The sequence below is a fragment of the Argiope bruennichi genome, chromosome 5, assembly GCF_947563725.1.
Source record: "Argiope bruennichi chromosome 5, qqArgBrue1.1, whole genome shotgun sequence".
NCBI classification, from domain to species: domain Eukaryota; kingdom Metazoa; phylum Arthropoda; class Arachnida; order Araneae; family Araneidae; genus Argiope; species Argiope bruennichi.
The window spans coordinates 54,471,303-54,485,111 of NC_079155.1; the positions used below are offsets into that span (position 1 = coordinate 54,471,303).

Sequence of the window (13,809 nt, forward strand, 5' to 3'; positions counted from 1 at the left end):
TGCATTATTTAATTTTTCTTGCCTAAGTTTCCCTCACTAATTTGTATTCTAATTCTGGGAATACAATCCAGCACCATTTTGCAATAGAAACTTATTTGCATGCTTTTTTAGAAACTTTTTTTAATAACTTCAAAATGTTTATTTTTTTATAGACAGATTAAAAAAAAAATCTTTATCTCGAATTTTTATTTGAATGAACATAAATTCTCGCGAAGACAGCATTAAAATATAATGTTCATCGTATGTTATTGCGAAATTTTAATAAGATAATCCGAAAAAGCATGATGTTCTGTTCCTATTTTCTGAATGCAAAAGAAATATTTTGATTATAAGTGATTTTTTTTTTCAATATATCTCCTAAAGAAACTTTGCTCTTATGAATAATTATAATTTTTACAGAAAGCATGGAAATCGTCAAAAAACACGAACTTGAGATTTTGATTAATCTTCACGTTTTAGACTTTTCTGAATTCAAAAAACATATTTTTGGAAAATGACCATCTGTCTGTGACAAAGATAAGTAAAAAACGCTAAGCTAAACGGGTGCAATTTTGTATGCAATCCTTTACACCAAATTTATAGATTTCTGTCAAATTTTGAGGAAGTCTGTCTGTGCGGGGTTCAAATATATGTTAATATGATAAGTACAAAATGAAGAAAGCTAGATGTATAAAATTTGCTTCTTATATTTAACATCTATAGTTTAGATACCTTTTAAATTTTGAGCCAAATTTATTGAAGAGTTGATCGTTTGTTGGTCTGCACTATCAGAAACATATAAATGCAATAACTTAAATGTATTAAATTTTATATGGGACTTTGTGACTGCAAGAGTCATTTTGTGTCAATTTTTTTTTTTTTTTCTGTCGATTGGGGGGAAATGCATCTAAAACATAAATTCTATGTTCGGATATTAGTAATCGCATGCCAAGGATTAATCGACAAATATCATCCGATAGATACAGTAAAAATGCAAAATTCACGTGAAAGATTAATATTTCGTAACTATTAATTCCATGCAAGGCATTCTATGGGATAATACCTTTATATGAGAGTATGCGGGAAAATTTTAAGGAGACCATTGCCGCTGGTTTAATAGTGCAAAATGTCAAAATATTTTGTTTCCAATATTTTTAGGGTAATTATTATTCTAGTTCTCGTATGTAATTCAAAATTAATAAACGCAGAATAAATTTCTAAAAGTAATCAGAAATATTTTTAGAGTGAGTTATTAATATTTTTCATCATGAAATTTACATTTATAACTAGCTATCCTTGACGGTCATTTGATTCGCTAGAATGAATAATTGTTAAAAATTTAAATTAAATATTTTGTGTAACTTGGTACACTATCTGGCCAAAAGTATCCGAACACCCCTTAAAAAAGTGGTTCTGGCGGGTGACGCAATTTGATGCGTAATCGAAAGCTATAAAAGCGTTAGTAGTGGTTTGTCAGGTTCTATTTATGCGTTTGTGAGGCAATGAGTAAGTCAAAGGAGCTTAGTGAGTTTGATCGTGGCAGTATAGTGAGATGCCACCTTTATGGGAAATCAGTTCGTGAGATTGCAGATATTCGACAGAAGCCTAAATCTACTGTGAATGATGCAATTGTGAAGTGGAAACTTCGAGGCAGTGAAACTGCAGAAAAACGAACTGGTAGGCAGAAAAAACTTGCTGAACGCAGCCGCAGAACTCTGAAAAGGGTAGTGATAAAAAAAATCGCAATTTCTCAGAAGTTCCAAAGCTCCTCAGGCGTTAGGGTTAGAGTAGGACTGTTCATCGAGAGTTAAAGAAACTTGGGATTTCATGGTCGTGCAGCCGTGCACAAGCCGAACATCACACCACAGAATGCGTAGCATCGATTGGAATGGTGCAGAGCTCACCGTCATTGGACTGTTGACACGTGAAAAACTGTTCTTTGGAGTAATGAACCTCGCTTTACAGTCTGGCAGTCGGATGGACTCGTCTGGGTCTGGCGAATGCCCGGCGAACGTTTCTTTGGCGACTGCATTGTACCAACTGTTAAGTTTGGTCTTGGAAGCATAATGGTGTGGGGATGTTTCTCGTGGTTTGGCCTGGGTCCGTTAGTTCCTGTGGTTGGAAACATGAACTCTGAGATCTATGTGGATAATTCTGCACTCCCAATTGTATGGCAATATTTTGGGGAATGCCCATTTCTCTTCCAGCAGGATAACTGCTCCATTCTCACTCGAGGCTTGCACAGACGTGGTTTGACGAAATGGGTATTCAAAAACTGGACTGGCCTTCTCAGAGCCCCGATCTAAATCCCATAGAACACCTTTGGGACGAATTAGAGTGCAGATTACGTAGCCAGACTAATCGACCAACCTCACTGCAAGCACTCACTTCAGCTCTGATGGACACCTGGAAGTCAATTCCTATAGCCATCTATCAAAAACTGTTGGAAAGTCTTCCCAGACGTGTGCAGACTGTCATCGACGCAAAAGGAGAATCAACATCATATTAATATATGCCTCAGTACGCTCTAGGTCCATATCACTGGATGTCCAGATACTTTTGACCAGATAGTGTATTATTGTCTTCCTCTGAAAAATATTTCACATTTTTATAGACATGAAACTCGCACTATTTTAGAAGTCTTACACCGTTCTGTTCATAGTGCTATGCATTTCCCTAATTTTTTACTCATACTTTTATACATTTAATTATATCACAAGAAGGAGTAGCAGTGCATACATATGGGAGCGCTTAAAAAAATTGCCATTCTGAAATTAAATCTTGGACAAATTGCAAAAACAACAAAATTTCAAGAATTTTATTAAAAATATACCTTATACTAAAACCAACATGTGTGGTCTTTCCATTAAGGTGTTATCCTCCTAATCGTCATGAAATTTTGAATTTTTGATAAAGCCGCATATGCATTCCATGGCATTGGCGAATAACAGTTACAAAATATTAACCTTAACGTGAATTTAACATTTTTATTGAAATTGTCGTGTGATCTTGGGGATTAATCCCTGGCATTTAACAATAGGAATCGAAAATCAAATTTGTGTTTTAGCTGTGTTGCTTTTCAACCGATAGATGAAAAAAATTTGACAATCAATTACAATTACAAAATCGCATAAAAATTTCATATATTTAAATCATTGCACTTTTGAGTTATCGCATTTGCATGCTTGTTGACGTACAGCCAAATGTATCAAAACCTTCTTCCTCATATTGAGGTACAGGCATGTATTCAAAAATTAACAGAATTTAAGCATAGAAAATAAATTGTACAATGTTAACTATCTGAAACACCAAGAATTTCTTCTCTCAACTGCAGATATAATATCGTCTTAAGCCAGTTAAGGATTGGTCGTTCATGACTTATTCGCAAATATTTACTTTTTTCAGAACCTCCACCAACTGGCAGTCTTTGCGAGACCATTTTAACTCTTAAGTTATGTTTTAATGGATAGTTCAACCCTGACTTCGTTACGATTCAAACTTTTGATTCCATCATTGTGATTTATCATTTTTAATTGAACAAAAATCACATATCAGTGTCTTTGCATTTTAGAAAGGAAATGGGTATTTTACATGTTATTTGATTTTAATCATTTATACATTTTTAACTTCTACCTATTCCTAATTTTATATTCTGAATAAAATTACAATAATGGCTTAAGCTCGGCGCAGTTTATCTTACGAAAGGATCTTGCACCAGATTATTACATATCGTCGTACTACAACAGCAGAAAACTTAGGTTGCACCTTGAATGCTTTTTTACAGAACTTTGGCGAATTTTGAATGGTAAAAATTCCTTAACTACAAAAGTTTGCTAAATTAGTCAGACAATAAGTAAAGTTGCTATACATTTTTACTTTTTATTATACGAAATATGGAGAAAACATTGTAATCGTCTAGAAATTTTGACGATTCTTCGTGTTGCAGACCTCCCACAGTTCGAAAAACCGTTTTTGGAAAATGTCTATCTGTAAATATAATAATTCAAAAATGTTTTGAATTGGATGGATGACATTTAATATATGGTCTTTACACCAAATTTGTAGATTTCTATGAAATTTTGAATAAAATTCGTCCAGCGGAAGTCTGTCACCGGCTGACTGAATATACGTTAACACGATAACTACAAAACAAAGAAAGCTAGACAGATAAAATTCGGCACACAGATTTAACATCTATAGAATAGATATCTATCAAATTTTGAGCCAAATCCAACAAGGGGTTGACCTTCTGTCGGTCTGTATTAGATTTGATATGCGATTTGGTTATAAATGCATTCTGTGTAAAAATTTAGGTACAATTGATTGAGAAAAGCACAAATTCAAATTTTGGATTATATTAACTCCATGCTACGATTAATCACCAAAAAGAACATGATAGAATCTCAAATTGCTAAATTTGCGCCAAAGTTAACTACTGTACGCCAATGCCTTACAAGGTGTTCTTTGGGATAACATGCTCATTAGAGAGTACGCGGGAAAATTTTGAGATCAGTCCCGCTGGTTTGATATTATGTCTGCCTATCTGCCTGTGACAAAGATAACTCAAAAAGCCTTCGGGCAAGATTAATAAAATTTGGTATATGGTCTTTTACACTGAATTTATAGATTTCTATCAAATTTTGTGCAAAGTCCATTTTTAGGAAGGCCGGTTGTCCTAACCTAAGTTAAAACTACAAAATGAAATTGATACCTACAGTTATATGCCAAAGATCACACTTCAGATTCAATGAAAATACTACATTCATGCCAAAGATCCTTATTTAACTATTGTAAACCAATGCCCTGCAAGACATTCGCAGTCTCAAACCAAAGTCCACAATTTTATGTAGGAGGAGGTAATAAAACCTTTATTAGAGTGTATGAAATAAAATTTGTCAAAGACTCCCTACTCCCACTGGTTTTATAATTATTCAATAAGCATTGAAAATTTCGCTTTTTATCGGAAATGTCGCAAGATATTATTCTGTATTTTGAAAAGATTTTAGAGTTAAATTCAGGAAGCAAAATATATGTGTAAAGAAATTATTACTTCACATAATTTTTGCTACTAATGATTGAATGTAATTGCGGAATATAATTTATTTGGATGATAAATTACCTAGGATGTTGAAGCATCGTATTTCCAAAAGATGGGGGGGGAGGGAGTACATTAAAAATAATAAATATTTATATTATTTTATTTCTGTCAATCATATCCGATTTGATCATAATCATAATTTAAAAGAATTTAGACAGAATTTATTTTCAAAGTTAAATGAAATAGAATGCAGGCTACAAAAAGTTTCACAAATAAATGAAATATTAGTAAAAAATATTTAAGTATTTAAAATGGATCCATATTAAAAAAATTAAAACAAATAATTTAAATCTTGACTTCTATGTGCTTTGTATTAAATTACATCCTTTTGTTTTTATTTATTCATTATTTTTTTTTTCACTTTTGTGTTCCAGAAACCCCATGATTTTCATTGGCATCTTTTTATAAAATTCTACTTCATTATTAAATGGCATAATTAAATTACAAATTTTTTTAACAACAATGCAGAGCTAGATAAATACTTCTACCAGCCTTTATCAAATGGAAATCTCGGGGTTCTCTTTTCATTGTGCATTAAAAAAAAATGTTTAAGTGATTTTAGTTTTTTTTTAAAAAAAATGACCAAACCTTTTTAACACAGTCTGAATTCTGTTTTTTGAAACTCTTGGGGAAAAAAGGCTTGGGGGGAGGGGGGGGTAAGCATTTGATAATTTGGCTACAAGCATTCACTTAGTATTAAGTTGTTGTTCCTTAGCAGTTCTATATTATGTAACAATATACCGTTTGAATAACATTAGTAAAACCAATAATCTCACATAATCTGTGATTTCGTAAAAAAAAAAAAAAAAAAAAAAAAAAAATAATAATAATCATTCTAAGCAAAAAATTTAGATTTATACATTTATAAGTTTTGTAACTATATCTACTACAGGAATTTAATTTATTATTGACTCCTTTTGAAACTACATATGTTTTGAGGTTAGATGATGAAAATTGCTTTCTATGTTCAATAAATATCCCATGCCATACCAATAGAATATCATTTGACCTATAGGAGATGTAACTTTCTCTAGGTTAAACACATAGTGAAATCATTTTATACCTTTCATTATATCATTATATGAGATTTAATACCTTTATGGTATTAAATCTCAAATTCATAATCATTAAATACTAAGTTGCATGAAGATTCTCTGACAAGATTACTGTAGATGTTAATTTTTCTTGGAAATGTAAGAGCTCTTATTTGTACAGTAAATTATCAATGCAAATATTTCAAATCACCTTATACCAGTGTTTTAACCTTTATTTGGCTTGGTTGCTCAGAAGCAATATGTTTTTGTTGGCTCTTAAGAGAGATCTACAAATCCAAACATTTTATGTTAGTATTGTAAGCATACGTTCTTACATAGTTTATTTCCGAATAATAACTAAATTAAATTTCTAAGAACTAATAAAATAAATTATTCAATTCCTATGTAGTATGTGCATCCAAAATATTTTTACTACAACTTTACCAATTAAAATATTAACTCAAGCAGTGAATGTAATAAAAACGTTAGTAAATTGTCCACTACTAGCCTGACTATGCATTAATGAAGATAAAGCATAAAGATTCAAACCTAAAGAAAAGATTAATCCACATTACAAAGAAATGCAAAATAATCCAAAAATATATGCCATGGATGTCTACCAGATTGTGGAACATTCTAGCATTTGTACTGTATGTCTGTAAAATATTCATTTTATTTGTAAGTCTTTTGCTTGATATAAGATTTGTTAACACAGATTAAATTATGAGGATGATCTAAAATTGTTTTGAATTTATCATGCAATAACTTTCCACATTGTCAACATTTCACATTCATTAGTTGGCAAGCTCTTCAGGGCAAAAGATTGCACATTTAATGAGCAGAAAGTTTGAAGACTTTGCATTTGCAAATTATTAGCTTTGTGTTGAATTTGAACAGTGATATTTTCAACAAATTACAATGCAGCTTGATTTTGGTATCTTTTTCACTAGCAAATGCATCTTTACCCAGAGTGGATTTTTTTAATATTTTCAATTATCATATTTGAACATTCTGCACACCCAGTAATCCACATTCATACAAACAACATTTTTAAGTAATTAATTGGGCCAGAAATATGAGTGTCCATTTGATCATATCCTTCTACCAAGATGCATGGATGCAATAGCTACCCCCTTCCATTCCCTCTTTAAAAGAAATCTTATTAGTATTATTGAGCTTTGTTAAATATAAATCTGAACATGCGTCACTTTATTATAGCATGGATTAGATTAATCAGAATAACAATATTTCATGCCTTGATTTTTATTTTCTCGTATACAAAAGTAAAGTTTTATCTTCAAAAAGTTTGAACTTGCGATTTTTATGGATCTTCAAATTTTAGACCTTCAAGTCCGTATATTCCATACATTCCATTCATACCGTATATTCCATACATGAATATGATCTCAAAAACTAGATGACATATATAGATGAAATTTAGTCTTTACTTTAAAGACTGATCTTTTGGAATACCATAAGAGCTAATAAATCTATATTTCATCATGGTGCAGAATAGAAAAAGGACTATGAGCTGTGTACAAAAAATATGATTTACTTTATTTAGCTATTAATCTTAGAGTTTAGTAATTTTACGAATAGAGTTCACATCTTTTGGTATTTATCCAAAAGCTTCTCTACCTTTAAGTACACATGAACATAATTTTAAAAAATATAATAAACTAAATAGATAAAATTTAGCATGAGGTATTTACAGAATTTCTAGACTATTAAATTCGGAACAAAATCCATTAATATCATGAATACTATTTTTATATTTGATATTCTTCACATTTGTATAAAAATAAAACAAAAAGATTTCAATTTACTCACTTATGTAGATGGATATGGAGACAAGGTGGCAAAAATCATGACTTTTTCCCATGGAATGAACTTAAACAAAAAATGACAGCCATGCTTTATTCTTATAAGACTTTTGTTGCCAGATTTTCACATTAGCAGATACTGTTCATAAAATTCCACTTCCATCTCACTCTATACAAATCAATCCCAAGGTTGATAGCATTAGACACCTTTTGTAGATGCTTTTCAAATTTATCATAAGACATATTTTATTTTGTCTTTGTATTTCAATGCATCATTAAGGCATTTATTATCCCTAGCATTTTACCTCTCAAATTGCTACCATGCATTGTTTGCTGATGGTAACAGTTTTTTCTATGAGAGATTGAAAGCTACAGGATGCACGATTGTACTTGTTTTAATACTTCTAAATATTATCCACCTACAGTTGGACAGAATTTTTTTGATACATTGATGATCAATATCCTATAGATTAAAACTTTTGTAACATGAATGTTGTTTAAACTCAAGGGACTCTATTGTACGAGAATGTGTAGAAACATGTTATTCACCAATTATAATTACTCTTAACTTTCTGTGTATTGTCAGTTTAATTTATCATTGACCAAAGATATGTTTTGTCACCGCTTATGCTTTATACACATGTATGTATTTTTAATTGTATATTGTATCTATTTCAACTAATTAGAAAATTTCTGAATCTGAACAGATGAAGCATATGTATAAATATATCTAATTTTTGCATTTTTTTTTTTTCTGTTGTGTCTGAAAAATCTTATAATATGGGACAATACATCTGTCTTCAAAGATGCTTTATTGTCTTTATTCTACACTATTTTAAGAAATCTTCATTACCTAATTTATTTATTGTTGAAAAATACATAATGTTATATAATATTAAAATAGTTTTGATATATGTTATTTTATTTCTATGATTGTGATAAAAAGCTATTAAATTTTAAAATAAAAATATTTTGATTTAATTTTTAAGAAACAAAAATTTAAATTGCAGAGCTTCATAAAAATTGAAAAAAATTGCACATCTAACATAAATGTCAGCCACGATACAGAATGACAAATCTAATATTTTTATATAATTTATAAGTACTTTGAATTTTTTTTCATTTAAATAAAATTAGAACATAAGTACCTTTTCCCTGCTAAAATTTATGCTATCTATATTCAAAGAATGGAAACATATTTTATGCAAAAAAAAATGTTATTTTATACCCACTAATATTTATTGATAGTAGATTATTATATATTTTGTAATTTAAAAAAATGTTACAGGTATGCTTAACTTGCCCCATCTTAAGTAATTTGTCCAATTATCAAAGTTGCCATCCTTGCAGAAAGCAGTAAGAAATCATCTGCGTCTCAACAGCCTTAAACTGGTGCTTGTTTGTAGTCACTTTATTTCCACATGTTCTGTGATACAGAATTTCCATTCAGCTGTGCCATATTTGTGAACAATAAAGTATTATTTACACTAGTTTGTCATGCTCTTTGAAATCCGTGTACTTTTTATTCCATAGGCACAGTTGCAGCTTCAGTTAGAAGCGTTAATGTTGATTTGAAATACTTATTAAGGTGCTACTTATGTAGTTTACTTCCCTTAATTTTAAACATTGTGGATTTTTATCTTAGTGATATGCATATATTAGTAGCAGATCATATATTTTAGAATGATTATGTTCTTCTTAATGTTGAACAATATATGTTCAGTTTATTTTGCATTACTGCAAAAAAAAAAAAAAAAAAAAAAAGCGTAATAGTATTTTACCTTTATCTGGAAGAAAATTCAGGCAGTGCCTGTCTTTAGGAGTAGTTGTTATTCGAAAAAGCCACAAAAAATTATCTTAAAAGAATTATATATTGCAAAGAAAAAAATTTACCTCAATCCTAAACAATATAATACTTTAATGTCAAAATCAAAAAATATGCAATATATAGTAAGTTAAACTAAATAATATGGTTTAATAGCTGCATGTGTAATAGTTTTGATTTACATTTTAAATCCTCAAACCTTTATAGACATTTATACATATAAAGCTGTTTATATTGGATTTATATTTGAATCATATTTTTGTTGATGCCATTTAACTTTACCAATGATATTTGAATTATCAGCAATTCGATGAAAAAGAAAACCTACAGAGAACTAAGACCATTCTGCAATTTTATTCTTATCATTATAAGAATTACTATAAAAAAATACTTCATTTTTTTTTAACTTATATAATATTTTTTTAGAACTTTGCCAAATAAAAGTATCTAAAGCATCAACTATTTAAAGAATAATACATTAATTTAAATAATTTTAAATTTAATAATTATAATTCTAAATTATATTAAATTGTTGAAAAATTAATTAAAGTATTCTATGGGTCTGATGTCAGTACTAAGAACCCACACAAATGAAAATGAATACAGCATTATCTATTCTCAGATCCAAATTTTGAATTTAAATGCAACAGCGTATTCATTTTATACTCTCTATCAAATGGGGGGGGGGAAATCTTTCATCAGTCATTTAAGAAAAAAGTAAAATTTATTGGCTGATAATTAAATAATAAAATTAAGTAAATAAAACTTTACTGCTGGAATCTTGTTTTAGTACATTAGTGCATTTCAAAATTTAAAAAATAATAATAACGTTCTAAAGAAATGTGGCTATCAAAATATGAAATTTTATCACAAGTTTGTGCATATCAGTAATACGTAAATAAGCAGCAATAAGATAGAGGTGCACTTTTATATCTGGCCATACACATTTAGTTAGATCGGCACCCATCAAAATCCATTAATTTTTTCACATGGGAATTTTTATAAAGATATATATTGTGGTACAATATCTTAATCATAGTTATTGTTTTCCCCCCCATTATGTAATGAAAAAATATTAACATTTTTATAAAGATGCTAATAGTCTCTTTGCAATTAGCTTACTCTGTCATTAACTTTTCAGATCAAGATTGAGTAGTAATACAAAAAAAAAAAAGCATTTACCTTAAAATGAGGTTCTTGTATGTAAGACTTTGCAATTCATAAAAGCTACAGTTATGAATAAAAATAAATTAGCAGTTTAAAAGAAATGAAGGCTAAAAATTAATTATAAAAATAAGAAGGAATAATTTATATTGTGAATGGAAAACTGAACAAAAGAAAGAGTGCTTTGATCTGAAAATTCAGTCAATCATTTATTTATCTACATAATATATCTTAATTAGTTTTAAAAATTCAGCACCATATGTTTTGTTCAGAATTTTCTAATATGATGAAAATTCTCTCTTTAATATTTAGAAATAGCTAGTAACATTCTACAGATTTTTCATTAGTAAAACTGTAGTTTATATGAGAAATTTTATCTTTCATGTTAAAATAAGACTCAACATATAAAAGCACAATTAATTCTTAGCTTTTTTTAATTTACTTTAAAATGTTAATTTCACATGTATATGCTACAAAAAAAAAATTATACTGTATACTAGTCACCTCAGATGACTGGTTCGACATGAATATTGATTATATTTCACTTCAAAAATTATTTTTTGTTTGCGATTCCGCCAGATTGTCTGACGTTAAAGCTATGTTATTTTAATTATCTTTAGATGAGTTCCGTTTCTCATGTGCATGAACTTTTCTAATCAAAATACTTTCATTAACATCATAGCACTATGAAAAGCATAAATATCTGGTTCATCTATTTTTTAAATTTTGCTATGTTGTAGCTCCACTTTTTTTTGTCCTGCAGCAAACTATATAGATTTAAGTAGAATACTTCTTCTTTAGCTTTCAACAATGGAAGAAAATCACACAGTTAAATATTTGATGAAACAATGAGAATAGTTTCAACTTTAGAATAACAATGAAATATATCGTTGAAAATTAGGGGGGGGGGACGGCAATTTCATTACAACGACAATTTTTTAAATTTTGAGACGGTGTAAAATTTATTTTTGTGCAGTAATATTTTTTGAAGTCGTTGAAGGAGAATGCCAAAATCCGGATAAATTTTTAATTAATTAAAATCTTTAAAAATTCACTTTGAGTTATAATTGCCACCTTCTAAGGTATGCATACACCAAATTTTGTAGCTGCAGGTCCAACGATCAGACCTGTAGAGTTATGGCAACACACACACATTCATCTTCATTGTTAATATAGATATAAACATATACTGAAAAAAAATATATGTGCATTGTATTTATAATTTATCTACATTTAAAGCTCAGTAAAATAATCAGATTGTTGGTACGGCAGAGGGAAAAGTTCACAAGGAACAATTAATCTAAAAGGGATAATTAAGATTCCTGCACTATTTTATTCAATTTAACATGTCACAAAAGATAATTATAGACATGAGTTATTCAATAAAATAATTAAGTAAACATGAAATGCATTTCAACAGTTTTTATTAAAAAAAGCTCAGAATTGTTTTAGTTGTGATTTTTAATATTTCCTTCAAATAAATAAATAAATGAATCACTAATAATTCAAAACTTCTTAAAAAAGCTAGTTTTTTTTCTAAAAAATTCTGAATAATTTACCAATTAACTTATTTTTTAATATTTTTCAAGTGGGAATTTCAAAATGTATCCAGTCCTACCATTGTGGCAAATATTTAATTAATGTTTCAAAAATGAGAACAATTACAATATTTCCAGTTTGGGGAAGATTTATTACATATGATTTAAAACACATAATGCATTTAAATAAGTAAAAAAATAGAAGCTTTAGTTTTTAAGTGAGAGTTGAAAATTGCTGTAAGAATTTAAAATAAATAATTAGTTGATTTCTATGAAAAAATAATATTATGATTATTACTTAAAATGAATTATATTTTGAGGGAAGAAAAAAAAATTCTTCAGATGATGCTTCTTGATGTACAAAAATAAAGTTCGGTTATAGCATTGTTATTAGAAAATAAGATGAATACTTAATTAAATACATCATAGATTATTTTTATAAAATAAATATTTAAAATTTTGGGAAAGACTTTTCATACCAAAATAATTATATCAGAGATGGTTTGTAAGTAAAACTGAGGTTAAGAACAAAGTATAAATATTTTTAATTTGTACTTCTCAAATGATGTGAAGCATTCAAATATAATTCTGGCTTTTATACTTTTCAGCCCTTTAATATAAAAAGTAAGGTTCAATTAAAGATCATAACAAATTTCACTTTAGTGAACAGTAAACAAAAAGAATTTTAGAAAATGACAAACTGCAAAAAACTGAAACTGAAAAATTGCAACAAATGTTATTTTAAAAGATACAGTATCAAAAAATCTAACATCAGAGATATTTTGAAACATCCAAAGACTATCCTCTTGATCTAAGCTTCCAAGTTAATGCTTTAAGGTACACATAATTTGAATTCTTGCAATCATTTTATTTCATTTATCAAACATCTTTCTTTCGTCAAATCTTGTTTGAAATACAGTTTACTTTCACAAAATAAAAGTAAATACAAAGAATATTTTTTATATAAAAGTTCTATTTTCATTTAGGTTAAGATGCTTTTCCTGGAATTTTCTTTATAAAGGAATATAAAATTCAGCATGTGAACTCTAAATTGGCTTTATAGAATGTTTTTAATTTTATATTATACACTTCAATGATTAAAATATTTAATTTCTCACTGAACAATGTTTTATGCCAGATGTCATAATTAAATAATTATATAATATGCCCTTCCACATAACTTTTCAGTACTATCATCATTGTATCTTATTTATTATTCTCATGAATTGCTACAAAATTAATATTTACAAACTACAGAATCGGATGTTATTCTTATTTAACTAAATTTTAAATTCTTGTGGGGTTTTTTTTTAATGTTTTATCTATTAATAGAATTTGATAAAAAAAA

General features: G+C 28.6%; 1 protein-coding gene across 2 annotated transcripts in view; it reads left to right on the plus strand.

The window, feature by feature from the left end:
• LOC129969236 (cyclin-C-like) overlaps positions 1-13,809 on the plus strand; it is a 52,622-nt gene that overhangs the window by 33,140 nt on the left and 5,673 nt on the right. The window contains exon 11 of one of the 2 annotated variants that reach the window (XM_056083698.1): positions 9,223-9,424. The exons of the other annotated variant lie outside the window; for it this stretch is intronic. Within the exon in view, the coding sequence (XP_055939673.1) occupies positions 9,223-9,232 (10 nt within the window). The 3' untranslated portion in view covers positions 9,233-9,424. Of the gene's footprint in view, positions 1-9,222; positions 9,425-13,809 lie in introns of those variants that run through there. 2 annotated transcript variants of the gene reach the window in all.